The 20,468-nt window shown below is 47.9% G+C and overlaps 1 protein-coding gene across 1 annotated transcript in view; it reads left to right on the top strand.

The window, feature by feature from the left end:
* The window catches only part of Sptb (spectrin beta, erythrocytic), a 122,663-nt gene that overhangs the window by 72,862 nt on the left and 29,333 nt on the right, over nt 1–20,468 (top strand). The window contains exons 6-19 of the mRNA XM_090344273.1: nt 705–785; nt 1,096–1,211; nt 1,620–1,732; nt 3,004–3,191; nt 4,865–4,982; nt 5,608–5,766; nt 6,798–7,100; nt 7,743–7,893; nt 8,869–9,739; nt 10,817–10,954; nt 17,050–17,806; nt 18,203–18,405; nt 18,510–18,600; nt 19,916–20,062. Coding sequence (XP_090200399.1) covers nt 705–785; nt 1,096–1,211; nt 1,620–1,732; nt 3,004–3,191; nt 4,865–4,982; nt 5,608–5,766; nt 6,798–7,100; nt 7,743–7,893; nt 8,869–9,739; nt 10,817–10,954; nt 17,050–17,806; nt 18,203–18,405; nt 18,510–18,600; nt 19,916–20,062 — 3,436 coding nt within the window. The remainder of the gene's footprint in view (nt 1–704; nt 786–1,095; nt 1,212–1,619; nt 1,733–3,003; nt 3,192–4,864; nt 4,983–5,607; nt 5,767–6,797; nt 7,101–7,742; nt 7,894–8,868; nt 9,740–10,816; nt 10,955–17,049; nt 17,807–18,202; nt 18,406–18,509; nt 18,601–19,915; nt 20,063–20,468) is intronic.

Below are 20,468 nucleotides of genomic sequence, written 5' to 3'. Positions count from 1 at the left end.
GTGTGTGTGGAGGGTGGGGGGGAACAGCTTAAGGGGGGGAATCTTTGTGTGAATTACATTAAAACAATTTAAGAGATAAGTTCATTTCTTTCCCGGCATCTTAGCCATCAGTTCATACACTTCTATGGGACCACAAAAGGATCAATTTGTGTGTGTGTGTGTGTGTGTGTGTGTGTGTGTGTGTGTGTGTGTGTGTTGGTCCTGGGGCTTGGTCCTAGGCACTGGCCCTGAGTTTCTTCGGTTCAAAGCTAGTACCCTACCATTTGTGCCACAGCTCCACTTCCAGGTTTTGGAGGGGGGCGATGCTAGTTTATTGGAGATAAGAATCTCATAGACTTTCCTGTCCAGGTTGACTTCCAACTATGATCCTCAGATCTCAACCTCCTTATCTCACCTAGAATTACAGACTTGTACCTTCAGTGCCAAGGCATTCTTTTCTTTCCTTTTCTTTCTCTTCTTTCTCTTCCCCTCTCTCTTTCTTCTGTGGTAGTGAACGCAAGTCCTCATATTGGTTATGCTGGTATTCTACCACTTGAGCCATCCCTCCAGCCCTGCTTTCTGGTGGTTAATTAGAGATAGAGTCTAGCAAACTTTTCTGTCCAACCTGCCCTCGAACTGTGATCCTCCCGATCTCAGCCTCTTGAACAGCTAGGGTTCTTTAAAAGAATCTGTCTCTTAGATCATAATGTTTTTCTTGGATACAGCTACCCCCACGTCAATGTCACCAATTTCACCTCCAGCTGGAAGGATGGACTGGCCTTTAACGCCCTGATACATAAGCACCGGTAAGAGGGAGGGGAGGACCCTGGGAACTGATAGGTATTTGGAAACCTTGGGCATGGTGCCTTTCCTGTCTCTTCCCTGTTTATCCTTGACTTCCCCCAGTGGCCCTGCCTTCTTTAAGCACAGTCATCCCTGTTGTCCACTTCTTTCCAAACTGGTGCCCATAGCTATCCCCTCTCCTATGCTCTCGTCTCTCAATTCTCTTGTCTTTCCACCTCCCTGCATTGCCTAGAACGCTTGCAAGGTGCTAAGCAGCTTTAGAGGCTGGGCTGCCATGGCCACTCCCTTTTGACAGTCTAGCTTCACTCCTAGGCCTGACCTGATTGACTTTGACAAGCTGAAGGATTCCAATGCCCGGCATAACCTAGAACATGCATTTGATGTGGCTGAGCGCCAGCTGGGCATCATACCGCTCCTTGATCCAGAGGGTGAGTCACACCACCTTGCTCCTCCAGACGGAGCCATTTCTGGGATTGTCCAGAAGGACCAGGTTGTTCCTGGAGACTTCTGGTGAACTGTGGGCACAGAGAGGGATGGGGCCAGGCCAGAGCTCTGTGAGGAGCTTGTTGCTCAGCTCCAAGTGGATTCCCCTCACCTCACCCGGCCTGGGTCCCTTCTACTTTGAAGCCTTCTTCTTTCTGCTTCTGCAACTTGAGGTCCTAATATGGACGTCATTAGTCTACAGCTATAGGCTTTCCACTCCTCCATGCTTGTCCCCTTGGTTGTCACTTGATACCTGTGGTTGGACTTCAGGTCGGAGGAACTGCTGTTAAACCCCGGGAACATTAGCTTCGGGTTTTTAATTTGGAACTGAGGACGTACCTTTTCTCCTACAGATGTCTTCACTGAGAACCCTGATGAGAAATCCATCATCACCTACGTGGTAGCATTTTACCACTACTTCTCCAAGATGAAGGTGCTGGCAGTGGAGGGCAAGCGTGTGGGCAAGGTACCGTGCTATTTCATCACAGCATCATCTTTTTCCAACCTGCCAGCCTTAGTCTTGACCCAGCCTTAGTCTTGACTGGGAGGCATCCCGTCCATCCCAAGAGCTTCATGTTTGGACTCACAGCTGCAATGGGGGCGCAGAACACACTTGCACCCTATTTCCTCTAAAGCTTCAAGCTACCTCCAAAGGAGCAGGTCCACATCTGCCCTGTAAGGATCTATGGTCTGCAGCCCTGAGCCTGCCTTCCACCTGGAGTCCCGCCTCTCCCAGGCACTCTCAGGGGAACCATTGCAGGCTCTTTTTTTTTTTTTTTGCCAGTCCTGGGCTTAAGCTCAGGGCCTGAGCACTGTCCTTGGACTTTCTCAAGGCTAGAGCTCTACCACTTGAGCCTCAGCACCACTTCAGGCTTTTTTTCTATGTATATGGTACCGAGGAATCGAACCCGGGTCTTCATACATGCTAGGCAAGCACTTTAACCACTAGGCCAAACTCCCGGCCCCACCATTGCAGGCTCTTATATGATTTGCTTGTCATGGCTGTACCTCCATCCGGCTCCCACACTACAACATCCCCTCTGTAGAGCCCCATGTCTCATTTCATTATCTCTTCTCAGGTAGGAAAAATTCCTCATTTGTCTTTGAATATAACCACCCTGTGATTAGCAAAGACAGTGCCTCACTGCTTTCCATGCCTCATCAACAGTTGAAACTAGGTCTGGATACATGGCTTAAGTGGTAGAACACCTGCCTAGCAAGAAAGAAGCCCTGAGTTCAAACCCCAGTACAACACTAAAGAAAAGAAAATTAAAAAGAAATCCTGGCACCTCTAGGGCCTGGTATCCTGGTAGTGCCAACAAGAGGTTAATCTTTTATAGAATTAGGAGAACAGCAGGCTACTCCCGGACCCGAGCTGGCTCAGTGCAAGAGAAGGGCTTCATCTGAGCATGATGACACATGCCTATAATCACAGAACTCAAGAGGCTGAGGCAGGAAAATCATAAGTTCCAGGCCAGCCTCTGACTATACATATATTTAAAGACCCACTTGCCCTACCCTCAAAACAAAAAGGAGAAGGAAGGCTTCACCCACCTATACTATATCTTTTCTACCTGAGAAACGATCTGGGCCTGGGAGGATAAACCCAACCGAGAGCACGCCAGAGCTTAAGGGGTGGGAGCTGCCCTTCAGGGTCCCTTGGTTCTGGTCCTCAGTGGTGGCCTCATTGGTGGCATTACTCTTGTGATGAGGATGAGTGATAAGGTGATTCCTTAGGTCATCGACCACGCCATCGAGACTGAGAAGATGATTGAAAAGTACAGTGGACTAGCCTCGGACCTGCTCACCTGGATCGAACAGACCATTAGTGTCCTGAACAGCCGCAAGTTTGCCAACTCGTTGACTGGCGTCCAGCAGCAGCTACAGGCCTTCAGCACTTACCGCACTGTGGAGAAGCCACCCAAGTAAGGGCGCTGGTGCTGGAGATGGGGGTAGTGAGGGAAGTGGGGTTCCTCGGGTGCTGAGAAGCCAACCGCCCAGAGGTAGAGCCAGACGCTGGGCGTCGTGAACTGTTTCCACAGAAAGCCGCACATCTGTCATCTGATTCATGCTTCTTTGGCCACTTCCATGCCATCAGCTTATAGGAAAGTTACTGATATGAAAGCCTGACTCACAGCCAAAGAAAGTGCTTTTCTAGACCCATGAGGAAGCGTGGGTTAGGGGGATCTGGATTCTGAATCTCTTTGGAGAGACCAAGTTGAAGATCTCCTTTCTTCGTCTATTCCCTGAGCTATGGTTATTTTCTGGTGATGACCTTGAGTCCCTGAGCTCTGTATATGGGGCCTTGTGATCCTTTCCTCTCCCATCTGTCACTGCTCACCAGAACAGCACTAAGTCTTCTCCTCAAGCTCTCTACACCCCCTATCACATGTGTCCTCATACAATCATACACACAATCGCGTGCAGTTATGCAGACATATACATCCATGTACATATTCACAATAATGTACAAGTACAACACACGTGCACCTGTATACAAACACAGGCACGTAGACAGCCACACATGTGTATTTTATCCATGCACACGCACACACAACTGTGAAAGCATATGCATGACTGTATTCACAAACATGCACACATACACAAGCATGTACACATGCATACACACTACTCTTTCCAGCTTGTCTGCCATTAGCTTGATCCTGAAAGGGATTTCCAGTTTATCTGTGCGCTCTTTGCTTTGTTCCTCCCCGGTTCATCTCTCATACTGTCCAATCAAAGTGTTCAACTAAAGGATGCAGAGTCTAGGATGCACTCTAAATAATCTAGTTTCTGGCTTGACACGAACCCATTTTTAAAGTCTTAAATTCAATATAGACAACATCCCCTGTGAGTCTGCCGGGCTCTGTACACAGCTAACAGGTGGACCTTCAGGGTCTCAGCCTTCTTCAGTACCTACGAGCACTGAGATGAGACTGGGCTGCAGGTGGAGCCAGTGCTCATCACTGATCCCCAACTGTCGCATCTAGAATGTAAAAGTGAGGGGAATATTGAGTACATGAGGAAATATGAACAGACCCAGTTCCCTGGAGCTTGCCTTTTTCTACCCACAATCCTCCGAGAGCCCAGCCTTTCCTGGCCCCTTGGAAACATGTAACCTGTAGGACTTAGGAGCGATTCAGTTTATTAGAACTGGAATGAAAATTGCTTTCAGTGCAATATGTTCTTTTGTAGATAGTGCTGCTTCTAAGCTTTTATCGACTCAATAAAACCTGTCTGAAAAGCTAGTCAGAAGCCTTCATCACTTACAGAAGAGGGAAGGATTTCTTTGTATTGATTGATAAAACTCAATAGTTAAAACTCCTTACCAGAATATGCTCTCTGGTCAGTTATTCCCGTATAGAAGCAATTTTCTCTGATTTGAGTTGCAGAGACTCAAATTAGGAGACCTTTGTTGGTAAATGTGATAAGAATTTTAACCAGTAAGCAGAGCTATCCCTTCTCCTCACTTTTTTCTTTGTTGTCAAGAAAAATGTGCTTTGTCAGGAATCCAGGATGTCAGGGTTTCCATGTTGACTTCTGCAAACTGGCTATGGAGATCTCAACATCAATCACCCTTCCTCTGCTTTCTCCACAGATTTCAGGAAAAGGGGAATCTGGAAGTTCTACTCTTTACTATCCAGTCCCGGATGAGAGCCAACAATCAAAAAGTATACACGCCCCATGATGGGAAACTAGTATCTGACATCAATCGGGTACGGTAGCAGTTCCCCTATGTATCTCCATATTATTAATGTTATTAATATATTATCAATTAACATATTATTAACATATTATTGACTAGAGTTATCTACATGTGGTTTTAAGAGGTCAGACTTTGCCCACCATACTTCATTTCAGTTCTCTCTTCAGATACCCTGAGTTATTCTTTAGAACTTGTTTTATAGCCCGTCCTCTGTAGAACCTTGAATTTGTCTTTGGATCTGGAATATGAATTATTACAGAATAGAAATGCCTTATGACATTTCAAAGGCTTAGAGACTTAATACTACCTAGAAGCTTCAATAGAATGCAGATGGTCATTTATTCAATAAGAATTCATTGAGTGCCCAGAGAGGCAGGTGTAGGGGAAGGTGAACTGGAAAGACATGGCCAGGGCCCTGTACTCTTTGGTTGGCCCAGACATAAGGCCAAGGACTATCACCTTGCCCAAGAGCATTGGCCTTGATTCCTAAAATCACTGAGTGTCAAGTGGAAGATGAACACAAACATACACAACACACAACACACACACACACACACACACACACACACACACACACACACACACACAAAGCCCATCATATATCTCTTCTAAGAATTCTCCTCTGCCCTGTGCAGGCCTGGGAGAGTCTGGAGGAAGCTGAGTACCAGCGGGAGTTAGCCCTGCGGAGCGAGCTCATTCGGCAAGAGAAGCTGGAGCAGCTGGCACGGCGCTTTGACAGAAAGGCAGCCATGAGAGAGACGTGGCTCAACGAAAACCAACGCCTTGTGACTCAGGTGCTGAGGGGCGCATGGAGATGGCAGGAGAGGGGAAGTGCTTTCCATCCCACACCTCTCCACAGAACTCAAGCTGCCCTCCCAACAGCAGCTGGATGCGCCTGTCCCTGTCCTTGTCTTAGCTCCCCAAGACTGACTGGATCTAGATTTGTTCCTGAAGACAAACTCTTGAGGGCGCGCTCTCTCTTGCTTTCTCTCTCTCTCTCTCTCTCTCTCTCTCTCTCTCTCTCTCTCTCTCTCTCATACACACACACACACACACACACACACACAGATGTGCATGTCATGATGGCCTTGTGCACTCTAGACAAGCACTCTACCACTGAGCTACACTGTTAACACACATTAAGTCTCCTTTTTAGGAAAAAGCTCTTAAGTCCAGAACAAGCCTCTAGATTTATCTTACCTGGGCCATATCATCTCTGAGAGAAGAAGGCAAGGTTGACATTAACTGTGAGCCGGGAGCTCTCTAGGAACGTGATGACATCAGAGCATGCCTGTGTGTGTCAGTCTGTGCGCTCTCTGGCCTCCAGGCCTGGGGCATATTTCACTGGCTAGGAATGGACTCTAGGGCTGACTCTCCATCAGAGCATCTGTTCCCTCCCACTTAGAGTTTGGAATCAAATTAAATTCTGATCAGAAAGAGGCTAGCAAGTGCTCTGAGAGCACTGAAGAATGTGTGTGTGCCCCAGATAGCATGTGGGCAGACCATCTGTCTGCAGCTGCTTGGCTTCTGAGCACAAGCAGCCCTGCTGCCCAGAACTGACAGCAGTGGGGAGGCCCAGAGGGCAGTCAGAGGACTCTGGCAGTAATAAACACATAGTGTCACCTATGGATATGGCATGGGATATAAAGCTAGGGCTGCTTCTAGAGGTTTTGAAGCTTGGCTCTGAGAAGATTAGGCAAGTGGGAAACAGCACAACCGGCTCCTTCCTAGGAATGCACGCTCCCACCAGCAGCTATGCCAAGCTGCACCTGGGAAGGAGTGTGGGGATGTCTGAGTGAGCTGCTGGGTTTTCTCCCTCGGACAGGATAACTTCGGCTATGACCTGGCAGCTGTGGAAGCTGCCAAGAAGAAGCATGAGGCCATTGAGACCGACACTGCTGCCTATGAGGAACGAGTGAAAGCCCTAGAGGACCTGGCCCAAGAGCTGGAAAAGGAGAATTACCATGACCAGAAACGCATCATGGCCCGAAAGGACAACATCCTGCGCCTGTGGAGCTATTTGCAGGAGCTGCTTCGGTCGCGGCGCCAGAGGCTTGAGGCCACCCTGACACTGCAGAAGCTCTTCCAGGACATGCTGCACAGCATTGACTGGATGGATGAGATCAAGGTGGGCCCTGGAGCCTGCCCATCCCCTTCCTTGCACTTCCCATGAGCATTACTAGACACCTCTCCTTCCATCATATGCTTGAGTCACAGTGGAGAAACTGAGGCAGGGCAATGTCTGCCTCTGCCTCTTGATCCATTCTTCCCTCCTTAGGTTAGATAGCATCAGCCCAGAATCATGATTATCCCCACTGGCCAAGGAATCTTGGGTTCAAGGTTGCAAAAGCACCAATCTTAAGAATCCTGAAGACACAGTGTTAATCATGAGCCTGGATAATCAGACTCTCGGTGATTTTGAGTTAACTCTGCTTAGAAACCACATCTCTCAGCATAGAATACCTCAGAAATCTGAATGCTTTCCTTCTCTTGCAGTGGTTTTCCACTGAGGATACACATGAGAATAACCACGGGTCTTCTAAAAGTGCATGTGTCCAAGCCAACGCCTCAAGACAGAGGCAGTAGATGACTGTGAGGCTCGAGCTTCTGTAGGATGCCCCTCGAGTCTTTCCAGTGGGCAGTTCCCATAGGAAATCCTGCTCTGTAGCTTCTTCTGTCCCAAGCAGCTGCCTCTGACACATGGACATGCCCATTGCGGGGGTCTCTGCTCATCATGTGTCCTCGTTCCCTTGGCTCTGTCCTTCACCAGGCTCACCTCTTGTCTGCCGAGTTTGGGAAGCACTTGTTGGAGGTTGAGGACCTGCTGCAGAAGCATAAGTTGATGGAGGCTGACATTGCCATCCAAGGGGACAAAGTGAGGGCCATCACTGCAGCCACCCTGCAGTTCGCCGAGGGGAAAGGTGAGGCCTTTCCTCTGTTGAGATCTCTCTAACACCGGGCTCCTCATCCTTTGGAGTAACACCCCGAAATCTCCTGGGAATACCACCCCCCAGCTAGCTTCCTGTGGCAGTCACTAAGCCACCTCAAGAATTCTGCCTCTTTGGGGCTAGGAGTATGGCCTAGTGGTACAGTGCTTGCCTAGCATGCATGAAGACAGGGGTTCAATTCCTCAGTACCACATACACAGAAAAAGTTTAAGTGCTGCTATGGCTCAAGTGGTAGAGCGCCAGCCTTGAGAAAACCTAGTGCCCAGGCCCTGAGTTCAAGCCCTAGGACTGGCAGAAAAATGTCATCAGGCAGGTGCTTTGGTAATCTATGCTCAGAGAGGTGTTTTAGAAACCAATAAAGCATCAGCCGATTTCATTCTCCTTTGTAGCTCAAGCTGTGACTGAGACTGTACAGGTTCTTGTTTCTGGTCTTAAATAGAAAACTTCACTACTACCTTGAAATTTTCCAACTAAAGTCATACACATTTCTACTGCAAGCAGACTCAACTTTTAACCTCTCACATTCCTGAAGTTTAATGAGTATCAATCTGGCCTATGATTTGGCATAGTGGTATGTGCCTGTAGTCCCAGCTACTTGGAAGGCAAGAGAATCACAGTACAGGGCCAGTCCTGAAAAAGTACAAGACCCTATCTAAAACACTAACTATAAGCAAAAACACCAGGACACATGCTTAAGTGGTAGAGCACCTGCCTAGCAAGAACAAAGTCCTGAGATCAATTGAGATCAATGCCCAGTAGTGAAGGTGGGGGGGGGGGAAGGGGGGCAGGCGGGGAAGGAGGAGGCGAAGAATCTGCTCTAACTTCGAGTAACTGTGAATCTCTACATTCAGTCCCAAAGATGCCACGAGATGGCAGCTTTGAGACGGATGAAATTGTACGTAAATGAAACCCTTCCCTTTCTGTATCCTTCCCTGCCTGTTCCTCCAGGGTACCAGCCTTGCGACCCTCAGGTCATCCAGGACCGTGTCAGCCACCTACAGCAGTGCTTCGAGGAGTTGAGTGACATGGCAACAGGGCGGAAGGCTCAGTTGGAGCAGTCCAAGCGCCTCTGGAAGTTCTTCTGGGAGATGGATGAAGCTGAGAGCTGGATCAAGGAGAAGGAGCAGATTTACTCCTCTCTCGACTATGGCAAGGACCTGACCAGTGTGCTCATCTTGCAGCGCAAGCACAAGGCCTTTGAGGATGAGCTTCGTGGGCTGGATGCCCACCTGGCCCAGATCTTCCAGGAGGCTGATGGCATGGTTGCACGCAAGCAGTTTGGGCACCCTCAGATCCAGGCCCGTGTCCAGGAGGTGTCAGCCCAATGGGACCAGCTGAAGGAGTTGGCTGCCTTTCGCAAGAAGAACCTCCAGGATGCAGAGAACTTCTTCCAGTTCCAGGGCGATGCAGATGACCTGAAGGCCTGGCTGCAAGATGCACACCGGCTGCTCCTGAGTGAGGATGTGGGGCAGGATGAAGGGGCCACGCGGGCCCTGGGGAAGAAGCACAAGGACTTTCTGGAGGAGCTAGAGGAGAGCCGAGGAGTGATGGAGCACTTGCAGCAGCAGGCACAGGACTTTCCCCAAGAATTCCGGGATTCTCCAGATGTGACCAGCAGGCTGCAGGCCCTCCAGGAGCTCTATCAGCGGGTAGTGGCCCAGGCAGAGCTGCGTGGGCAGAAGCTGCAGGATGCACTGGACCTGTACACCGTGTTTGGCGAATCAGATGCCTGCGAGCTATGGATGAGTGAGAAGGAAAAGTGGCTGGACAAGATGGAAATCCCAGACACCCTGGAGGACCTGGAGGTTGTGCAGCACAGGTCAGAGTGGCTCAGCCTCTGCCTCTCCACTTGCTCCCTGCCCAAAGTCTAGTTGCTCTATGCTACCTCTAGAGCAGCAGGGATCTCCTTGAGAGGCTCAAGAATGTCCTGTGTTATAAAGTCCACCAATCTGACGTCCTAAATTCTGTTCTGGCTCTGTGGCCTTCAGTACCTCCCCTGAGCACTGGAGCCTGGGGTTCCTCAAACAGAGAGGATTCCCTAGTTGGGTTACTCAGTCACTTCACACAGTTACAGCAGCCTGTGCTCAAGTGAATTCCATCTGGAGCCCCGCCTAACACAGAGGGCAAGCGGGGCGGCTGTGGATGACAGGTCTGAGATGTGAGGAGCCCACTAGCTCCAGCTTTCCTACACAGTCACTGAGTCACAGAATCCCAGAGGGCCACAGAGAGTTTAGAAGCCGTCTTCCGGCAAGGCCACTCACTTGCAGTGTTCTCATTCCCACACCGTGCATGATGAGGTGCTGTGTTCAGATCCAGGGACGGAGGAGGAGGAGAGGCCATTCCCTGACACAGCTCCAGGATGGCCCTGCACTGTTGCTGAGGTGACCTGGGCCCTTTCCTGAGGGCAACCTTCATAATCACCAAACCCGTCTCCCCTCAGCACCTCTCCCTGACCTAGCCAGGAACGGAGCATCCAACCGGGAGGGTATCCTTTTGGTCAAGTTACCAAGGGAGTGGAATCAGGGTGGAGAAAGAAGTGACTGGGATAGTGAAGGAATGACAGGTAGCCTCCAGGGTAACACACACACACACACACACACACACACACACACACACACACACACACGTACACAGAGGCATACATGCTACAGTCTCATCACAGACCTTCCCCTTGCACCCCTCTGTGGAGCCATAAGCTAGAAAAATACCATACTAAGTCAGAAAATAAAGGTGTGCTAGCGTATCTGCCTCCCACCCCCTACTTCTAGACAGATGTGTTCAAAAAGTAGGAAAGTGCAAGAGCTGCACAATTGGAAATGGAGGCCACTGGCATTGTGGCATGGGGTCCCTGGCGTTGAGTACTATCCTCTCATCGCTCCTTATTTGTCCATATCAGGTTCGACATCCTGGAGCAGGAGATGAAGACACTGATGGCTCAAATTGATGGGGTGAACCTGGCTGCCAACAACCTGGTTGAGAGTGGCCACCCACGCAGCGGGGAAGTGAAGGAGTACCAGGACCGCCTGAACAAGAGGTGGGGCATGGGAGGGCTTGGGCTGAGGAAATTCTCCCAGTAACTGACATACTCGTGCCAGGGTGGGGCAGGATCTAAACTTCAAGCTACCTTCTGTGCACTGCCACATTTGCACCCCAGTGTTCCCTTCTTAACCAATCTCACTCAGCAGCAAGGAGGAAGCTGTATTGGTGAGCGGCAGGATGAACAAGCAGCGGAAGAGAGGGATGTGTTGGGAGGAGGAGGTACACACACATGGGATGAGGGGGCCATTCCAAAGGTGGTCTGTCCTTAGATCCGGCCATGCGGTCCTTGTGCCGTATGTCCCCAAACATTCCTAAACAGGGAAAATTGCTGTCTGAGAGCTCTTAAGTACAATCCCTAATAGAATGCTCTTGCTTGTGCCAAAATGCAGCATTGATAAGGCTGGCTTGAACGAAGAGGAGAATTAGCAGGGAGCCTTGAGCAAGCTTCATGGCTGGAGGAAAACGAAAAAGAAAAACAGGCCCAAAGGAGCTTTAGAGAAAGAGGAGCTGCTTTCAGTGCAGGGCGTACTTGCCCATTCCTTCCCCTAAAGATCTTTAAGAATGGCGAAAATGCCTGCATTCTTGTTTCTATACTGGGCCCTGGCACATGCATGTCCACATTCTACCACTTCTGGCCTCTTCCCCACTCTTGCTCTTGAGCCGTGCTCTGTTTGAGACAGTCTGGGAGGTGAGCTTAGGGAAGACTAGCTGTAAAGAAGGGACTCAGTACAATAGAGACTCCAATGAGTGTTCTGGGGAGCCCTGTGAGATACTTCAGAGCTACTGGATCAGAGACAGCATCTCAACATTCAGAGATGCTTTGAATTACCATACTTTGATATTTATACAGAGGAGAAGGGGCCTCTTCACTCTTAATTAGGCATAGATGGGTACATGTGTGTGTGTGTGTGTGTGTGTGTGTGTGTGTGTGTGTGTGTGTGTATTTGAGAGGGAGAGAAACAGAAAAATTGATGTATAGTTACTGCTTATTTTTTTTGCCAATCCTGGGGCTTCAACTCAGGGCCTGGGCGCTATCCTTGGGCTTTCTCAACGCTAGAGCTCTATTACTTGAGCCACAGCACCACTTCTGGCTTTTTCTGTGTATGTGGTACTGAGGAATCGAACCCTGGTCTTCATGTATGCTAGGCAAGCACTCTTATCACTAGACCAAACTCCCAGCCCCTAATTTAATTTTTTCTTTTACATCAGAACAGTTTTAACCAGAGAAACTTTCCAGTAGAAAATTTCATCTATGCAGTGGGTTATAGTCAGAGAATGAAGATCTTTTGGGGGCAATTTGCTTTGGTTAAGGACGTTGAGTGGATAGCTGTCTCCTTGGGATTTATGTGTATTGACTGGTTCTTCTCCTTTAGAGAGATATCGAATATTCATCCTCTGTGTACAGCCTTTTTGAATTTGTGTGTGTGTGTGTGTGTGTGTGTGTGTGTGTGTGTGTGTTGTGTGTGCACATATCAGTACTTAGGCTTGAACTAAGAAATAAAAGCTTCACACTCCCACTCAGCTTTTTTGCTCAGGGCTGGTGCTTGCAGAACATCTCCATTTTTGTTGGTTAATTGGAGATAGGAATCTTGAGGATTTGTCCACCAAGGCTGGCTTCAACCTTCAGTCCTCAGATCTCAGCCTCCTAAGTAGCTAGGATTATAGCCAAGAGTCACCAGCACTGCTCCAGACACTTTCTGAAGCCACATTTATTCTGTATCTCTATGCCAGTCCTTTATTTCCCTATCTTTGTTCTTCTCTATCAATGTGCTTTCTCTTCAACTATGTATTCTAAATTCTGCCTATCCTTTAGGCCAGTCCAATTTGTCTATCTAGTTTCCAGCTGAAAAACAATCCTTCCTTTGAGCTTCACATCCTACCTTATATTATAATTACAGTTTTAAATCACTTACCAACAAGAATACATTCTGAGAAATGTGACAGTAGGTAGTTTTGTCATGGGAACATCATCCAGGGTACTGGCATAACCTAAAGGCATGGCCTCCTACACATCCAGGCTCTATGGTATATGTGCATGCTCCTAACGTCATAGGAGCATAAACAACACAAGACTGGGCAGGAAAATATGAGAAGGGGTATCAATGTGTGAGAAGTAATGTGCCTACTACCTGACAAATGTAACTGTAACCCCCTCTTTGCATTATCCCAACAATAAAAAAAAGATTAGGCAGCAGATGTCACTAGCTCAGAAGTGGAAGGCGTGTAGTGTCCACAAGGCCCTGAGTTTAGTCTTCAGCACAAAAAATCAAAAACCCTGCAAGAGTAAATCAATCACAAGGGAAAAAGATGCCATGGAAAGACATGCTAACCATGAAATATATGAAATCACTGCAGATAACACAGCACTCTGTTTAGCTGTAAGCTTTTTATTTTGGAGGGGAGCCCACAGGGGGTAGAATTTGAACTTAGGAGTTCAAGCTCACCAGGTAGATACTCTACTGCTGAGCCGCACCTCCAGACATACTTTTGAGATAGAGTCTCACTTCTTGCCAGGGCATGCCTATGGATCACAATCTGTCTATATTTCAGACTCCCATCATTGCTGGCTTGACAGACTTGCACTGCCCTGTCAAACTATAAATTGAGGAGCGGTGGCTCATAAATTTTTCTGCCTGAGATGGCCTTGAACCCCAATCCTCCCACGCTCAGCCTCTCAAGTCCTTTGACTACAGGGGTGTGCCACTGGTAACTGGAAGTACCAGAACATTCTAAAATAGTAAATATGGTATAATAAATACACAAACCAATAGCATGAGCATGTTTTATCAAGTATTACATGATATACCTAATTATATGTACTGGAGTTTTTTTTAACATTTTTATTTCTCTTTTTTATGTATACTTTTATACAACGGATACACAATAGGCTTGTTTACATCAGCATTGCCACAAGCGTTGGTATAAACTTCTGTGCTATGGTTGCAACATCTTCAGTTGACAGGAATTTTCTAGGTTCATGATGATCTTATGGGATCACTGTTTTATGTGATCCTTTGTTGACTGAAATGTCCTTATGAGATAAGTGATGGAAAGACTTTCCTAATACACATTTTTTTCAGTGTATGAAGAGCCATGTATTGCCCACAATGCTTTGCACTCCAAGTACACTTTGGTCTGAGATTCCCTCTGTTTGTAACATTTGTTTCCCAGATGTCCATGTGGCTTTCTGCCTTACTTTATCCAGATCTGGTTTCCGATGTCAGCCCATTAGAGTGGCCCTCACTTACCTCTTCGTGAAAGAAGTGCACCCCTCTATTTCACCAGCCTTCTAACCTCTATCCTGTTACCTCGCTTTATTTTTTTGCACTTATCACTATGTAATGGAGTACAGATGTATTTGTTTGCCTCTGCCCCTTGTATGAAAAGGAGATTGCTTTATTCTTTGCCATAGCCTCCAGTGCCCAAGTCAGGGTCCTGCACAAGGCATGTGATGGTTGTACAACACATGCTTAATGAATACGTGATTGGGCACCAAACTCCGTGTTTCTGCCAACTCCGCACATGTGAGTCATCAAATTCAACACAAACCATGTGGAATGTGTGATAGCCTTTCACAGTACGCATTCCAGTTGTCCCATATTGCTCCACAAGTCTTGGGCATCGAGTCATGCCTGGCCTCCTGAGGCTGTCTCCTAACTAGAGTGACTCTACCATCTTCCCCCTGCTTGGAGTTGGAGGGCCACACCCCTCCGCGCTGTGGTTCATGGCTGCAGAGAGAGCACAGAGGAAAGACTTGGGGAAAAATCACCACAGGCCTTTAGGCTAGGGGTCACAACAGATTCAGTTGTACCTCAGTGTCCACTCAGTGTGGTTTTAGATCAACCTGCCCCTGACTTCCCAGCCTCACAGTAATGTCTGTGTGCCAAGGACGGGTTTCTCAGACACAAGGTCTTCGCAGTCTGGGCAATGTTCACAGTGAACTCCACCTAGTTATCTTTCTAGTCCCTTCACCACACCTGGGTAATGGAATAAGAAGACAATTGAGATTCTCAGGGACCCAGCCTTAAATAGCTCCATCTAGTGGAGGCACTAGAGGTACAGCCACAGTGTTCTGTATGTGACATGATCTTATATATACATAGTTTTAGACTAGTTATGTGATTGTCTTTTTGTTTTGAGACAAAGTGTTGCTGTTTACCACAGGCTTCAAACTTGTGAAACTTTAGTCTCAACTTTTTTTTTTTTTGTCAGTTGTGGGGCTTGGCTGGGGGCTGTCCCTGAGTTCTTCAGCTCAAAGTTACCACTCTATCACTTGAGCCACACTGCCACTTCCAGTTTTCTGGTGGTTAATTAGAGATAAGAGTCTCACGGCCTTTAGTGCTCACGCTGGCTTTGAACTGAGATCCTCAGATCTCAGCCTCCTGAGTAGCTAGGATAACCTGTGTGAGCCACTGGTACCCAGCTGTCTCAACATTTTTAAGTGCTGGGATTACAAGCCACCTTGCCTAGCTATGTGCTTATCTTCTCTAAATCATCTACTCCACTGGGCAAGATTTGTTTTTGTCTGTATTCTCCCGATATAATGTCTTATGCCTTTGTGGGTATGCAAGATAAATGGGGGTTCAACGAGTGGATGAGCATTTGACTTAATGCTTATATATTATAATGATGCAGAATAAGTAAAGCCGGGCCTAATTGAGGTATCTGATAGTCTGGCCTTCTGGGAGATTTATTGTGTGCTTCAGACACACTCTAGGCCCCAGGATATCTTCTAGACTTTAGTGTATTTGTATCTCATAGCAACACTCTACTTGAAGGCCTAGATTATAATCCACTTTACTTATCACCCCAGAATAGTATCTTTCTCCCTTTCTTCCTTCTCAGCTTCTCTTCTTCTTCTCTTCTCTCTTCCAACTTGGACGAGAGCTCTTTTAGGCCTATAAGAGTAAAGATTATTTTTTCTGGCCATATGGCACCTTGAATGTAGCCTCAGACATTTGTAAAATTTCTCTAAGGGAAACTGGGGACTCTACCCTGAAGTGTTCTTAAAGTTAGTAGTGTTCGATTTCTGATTATTTCTGATGTTTCTGAAACCCTTGGCAAATTGTATACAGATATTCCTGGATTCATAATGAAGCTATCTCCTGATAAACCTATTGTAAGTTGATGCTATCCTAAGTAGAAAATTCACTTTGAGTCAGGCATGGTGGCATCAGCCTCTCTGCTGCTTGACAGGCTGATGATTCTTGAGCCCAGAAATTGAAGCCCAGCTTGGGCTCAAAAAAAATTAAAAAAAAAACAACTATACCTAACCCACTAAACATCCTATCTTAACAACATAGCACACTGTAGAGTGTTAGAGTTTACCCTGTGGTCATGTGGCTGACTGGAAACGGCAGTCCACTGCCACTGCCCGGCAACTCTAGGTAATAGCCTACCTTAGAAGCTAACCCAGGAAAAGATCAAAACTCAAAGTGCAGTTTCTATTGGTCACATCTTGCTTTTCCACTATGGAGAAGCTGATCCAGGCCCAGCATGGTAGTGCTCGTCTGTAATGCCAGCTACTCGGGAGACAAAGGAAAGAGGATCATAATCCAAACTAGCACAGACAAAAGCACAGGGCTTTTCCTGAAAAATAAAAAAAACACGGGGATGTGGCTTAAGTGGTAGATTCATTGCTGAGTAAACATAATGCCCCGAGTTCAAACCCCAATAGGTCCTCCCCTACTCCCCGAAAACCTCCAACCAAGACTATTTGTATCTGCCTGAAATCCCGATGCATGCAGAGCCTTTGCTTTCATGTTCCCTGAAGGAACACTGGGGTCACATCACAGCTTACCTTCTGCTGATTAGGAGATCTGATTGTCAGATATATATTGGAGAAAACTGGACAAATGAATTTGACTAAGCAACAGGGTTTTTTGTTTTGTTTTTATTTTATTTTATTTTTTATTGTTGGGGTAATGTATAGAGGAGTTACAGTTAGACATTCGTCAAGCAACAGTTTTATTTAAATAGATTATTTTGTCTGTGGGAGAGACTCATGGGAATTGTGGAACCAGAGGTCCCACGAAAGTCTAAGAACAAGGTGTCCATTTTCTCCTGGGGGACGCTGTCCTCCCCCGGCAGGTGGCAGGCATTCCAGAGCGGGGTGTCTGAGCGGAGAGAGGCTGTGGACTCAGCCCTTCGAGTGCACAACTACTGCGTTGACTGCGAGGAGACCAGCAAGTGGATCGTGGATAAGACAAAAGTCGTGGAGTCTACAAAGAACCTGGGGCAGGACCTGGCAGGTGTCATTGCCATCCAGCGGAAGCTGTCGGGGCTAGAGCGCGACGTGCTCGCCATCCGAGATCGGGTGGGTGCCCTGGAGCGTGAATCGCAGCACCTGATGGAGTCCCACCCAGAGCAGAAGGAAGACATTGGCCGGCGGCAGGAAGATGTGGAGAAGCTGTGGCGGGGTCTGCAAGAAGCCCTGCAGGGCCAGGAACTCTCCTTGGGGGAAGCCAGCAAGCTGCAGGCCTTCTTGCAAGATCTGGATGACTTCCAGGCCTGGCTGTCCATGGCCCAGAAGGCTGTGGCCTCTGAGGACATGCCTGAGTCACTCCCAGAGGCAGAGCAGCTCCTGCAGCAACACGCAGCCATCAAGGATGAGATTGACGGGCACCAAGAGAGCTATCATCAAGTCAAGGCCTCTGGAGAGAAGGTGATCGAAGGCCAGAAGGACCCAGAATACCAGCTTCTGGGCCAGAGGCTAGAGGGCCTGGATTCTGGCTGGGATGCCCTGCGGCGGATGTGGGAGAGCCGAGGCCACTCCCTTGCCCAGTGCCTCGGTTTCCAGGAGTTCCAGAAAGATGCCAAGCAGGCTGAAGCCATCCTCAGCAATCAGGTAGGGAGAGGCAAGCAGGGGTGGGACAGGGGGTTCTTGCAGCAGCAGCAATAGCGGTACGTCTACAAATGAGCTGGCATTGACTGGGGGGATTCCCTTGTCTTCCTTACCCCGTGCCTTTTCCAGTCCTGTGTGCCCAACTCTACCATGTCTTTGGGCTAGTCAGAAGTTTTGAGAGTTCATCTCGCCCCTGGTGATTTTAGACACAGTGTTCACGGACATGCTAGGGTAGTGTGGAAGCCAGGCCGGGGGGCGGGATGGGGGGGGAGAGTAGAGCCAGTTCCAGGGTGCCATTTGCACTGTGGTCCCTGTTAAAAGCATGTTGTATTCCTGCTTGGCAAGTGCTCTTCCTGCTGAGCCTGTGTTCATGCCTCCTCTGCAAACTTGGTTCCACAGGAATACACTCTGGCTCACCTGGAGCCTCCAAACTCGCTCGAAGCTGCAGAAGCTGGGATCCGGAAGTTTGAGGATTTCTTGGTGTCTATGGAGAACAACCGGGATAAGGTCTTGAGTCCTGTTGACTCTGGAAACAAGCTGGTCGATGAGGGGAACCTGTACTCAGACAAGATCAAGGAGAAGGTGCAACTGATTGAAGACAGGTACTGCCTACCCTGAGAGTTCTGGGACACCCGACCTCCCCTACCATAGGGTTGGAGGTCAGAGCAAGGACTCCAGTCCAGCACTGCTTTGGTTTCCCTTCCAGGCACAGAAAGAATAACGAAAAGGCCCAGGAGGCCACGGTTCTTCTAAAAGACAACTTGGAGCTACAGAACTTCCTTCAGAACTGCAAGGAGGTGAGGCCAGGGGAATGGTGCACTTTCCAGGAGATGCCTGTCTAGCAGCAGAGTGCTTAGAAGGAGGGAGGTCATAGAGACCCCTTTTCATTCAAGAGTGATGGGAATTCATGAATGAAAATCTTGGAAGTTCTCAGCAGCATAAGTCATCCTCCAGATAGCCTTTCATTCTTCATTCATTTGTATTTTCTGTATGTAGTTGTACAAAGGGGTTTCAACTCAACAGGTAAGTTTGTGAGTACAATGTATTGTAATCAGTTACCCTCTTCATCAGTTACCCTCTTCATCTTCCTCCCCATCCCTCCCAACCCTTCAAAACCTTCAATCCTGCAATTCTTTTCTACCCAGCTTCCCCCCCGAAATCTGAAAAATCATCCTTTGAGTTGCCATGTCTGGAACAGGGTTTGTCAGGGAATGTTCTGAGAACTTTATTCTAGAATCTCCTTGGCCCTGGACTGGCACACAGGGTTCTGCACTTGGCAGAGGCCCTGCTGCTGCCACCTTGAGATAGGTAATATATGGGAATAGCTTCATTTTGCTTTGTGAAACTAGTCTTGGCCCTAAGTAAAGACAATCTATTGGGCCATACTTGGAAACAGACGAATCAGAACCTTAAGGAATGAGAGGAAGAAGCACTTTAAATGAGCTTTCTTGTTGGAAACCATGGGCTCAGGAGCCCTTGGTCATCTGGGGTGCAGCATATGAGATCTCTAATCTTCCTTCCATTGACAGGACTTTCTATATGGAACTGGGTCCCAGCTCTCTACTTTTCACTCCTTTCCTCTCAGTCCAAACAAGTTTGCTTCCATCTACCTCTGTTTTTGACACAACCCAAATTTGGTATGGTATCAGGGCATTTTAGAAACATTGGATTCTCATTGATATGTGCTGCCCTTTGCCTGTTCCTCAAACAATATTTTCTATGTGTTTATTCATGATTTTTCACCACTGCCCAAGTTTGGTTTTATTCATCCACCCAGTAAAATCCTGTTGACCTCCAGTACCAAGTGTCAGGTCCTGTTCTAGATCCTAGAAATGTGGAGGAGAGGATGAGTTATCCCTGGTCTCACGCCACACACACACACACACACACACATACACACACACACACGCACATGTGAGGAAGCCATATCAGTGCCCACAATATAGTTCTACATGATGCTGGGACGTCTGGGTCCAGAGCAGAAGATTCCTTCCTTCTGTGCCCCTGCTTCCTTCCCTTTTCCTTCTCCTTCTGTAGCCAGGGATGGGCAATAGACCTTCCTTGCAAAGAGATACTCTCAGAAACTACCAAACTCCCCCTTTCTGCCCACAGCTCTCTCTCTGGATTAATGACAAGCTTCTGACATCTCCAGATGCTTCCTATGATGAAGCACGCAACCTTCACAACAAATGGCTGAAGCACCAGGCATTCATTTCAGAGCTGGCTTCCCACCAAGGGTGGCTTGAGAACATTGATGCAGTAAGTAAGAGCCAGTGGGTGGAGGGTGGCTCTCTGTTCAGCCATGCTGTTAATGGGGCTTCACTCACCACATAGACACTGTCCTGAAGCTTGCTAGATGGCCTAGAACTTGGCTCCGGGAAAAAAATACTCAAAATAGTAAACTGTCAGTGCCTCCAATATATTCAATATTAAACCAGTTAGACTGGTATCATTTCTGGGCCACCTGAGTCTGGGGACAGTCCAGGACACTAAGGAGCACCCAGTGAGGGCTTCAGCATCCAGTATTAGAACAGCAGTCACTTCTGTTTGCCTTTCTTCATTGTTACCAGGGCTACAGTATTATCTAGCCCAGAGCCAGGGAGGGGAAAGCCACAGGGAAGCAGTCATTATAGCCTTCCTCGATTGGAGGCTGGGCGACTCCTTC

The sequence above is a fragment of the Megascapheus bottae genome, chromosome 14 (genome assembly GCF_031878675.1).
Source record: "Megascapheus bottae isolate mThoBot1 chromosome 14, mThoBot2.hap1, whole genome shotgun sequence".
Classification (NCBI taxonomy): domain Eukaryota; kingdom Metazoa; phylum Chordata; class Mammalia; order Rodentia; family Geomyidae; genus Megascapheus; species Megascapheus bottae.
The sequence above is the reverse complement of the archived record's forward strand: the minus strand, read 5'-3'. Positions and strand labels throughout refer to the sequence as shown.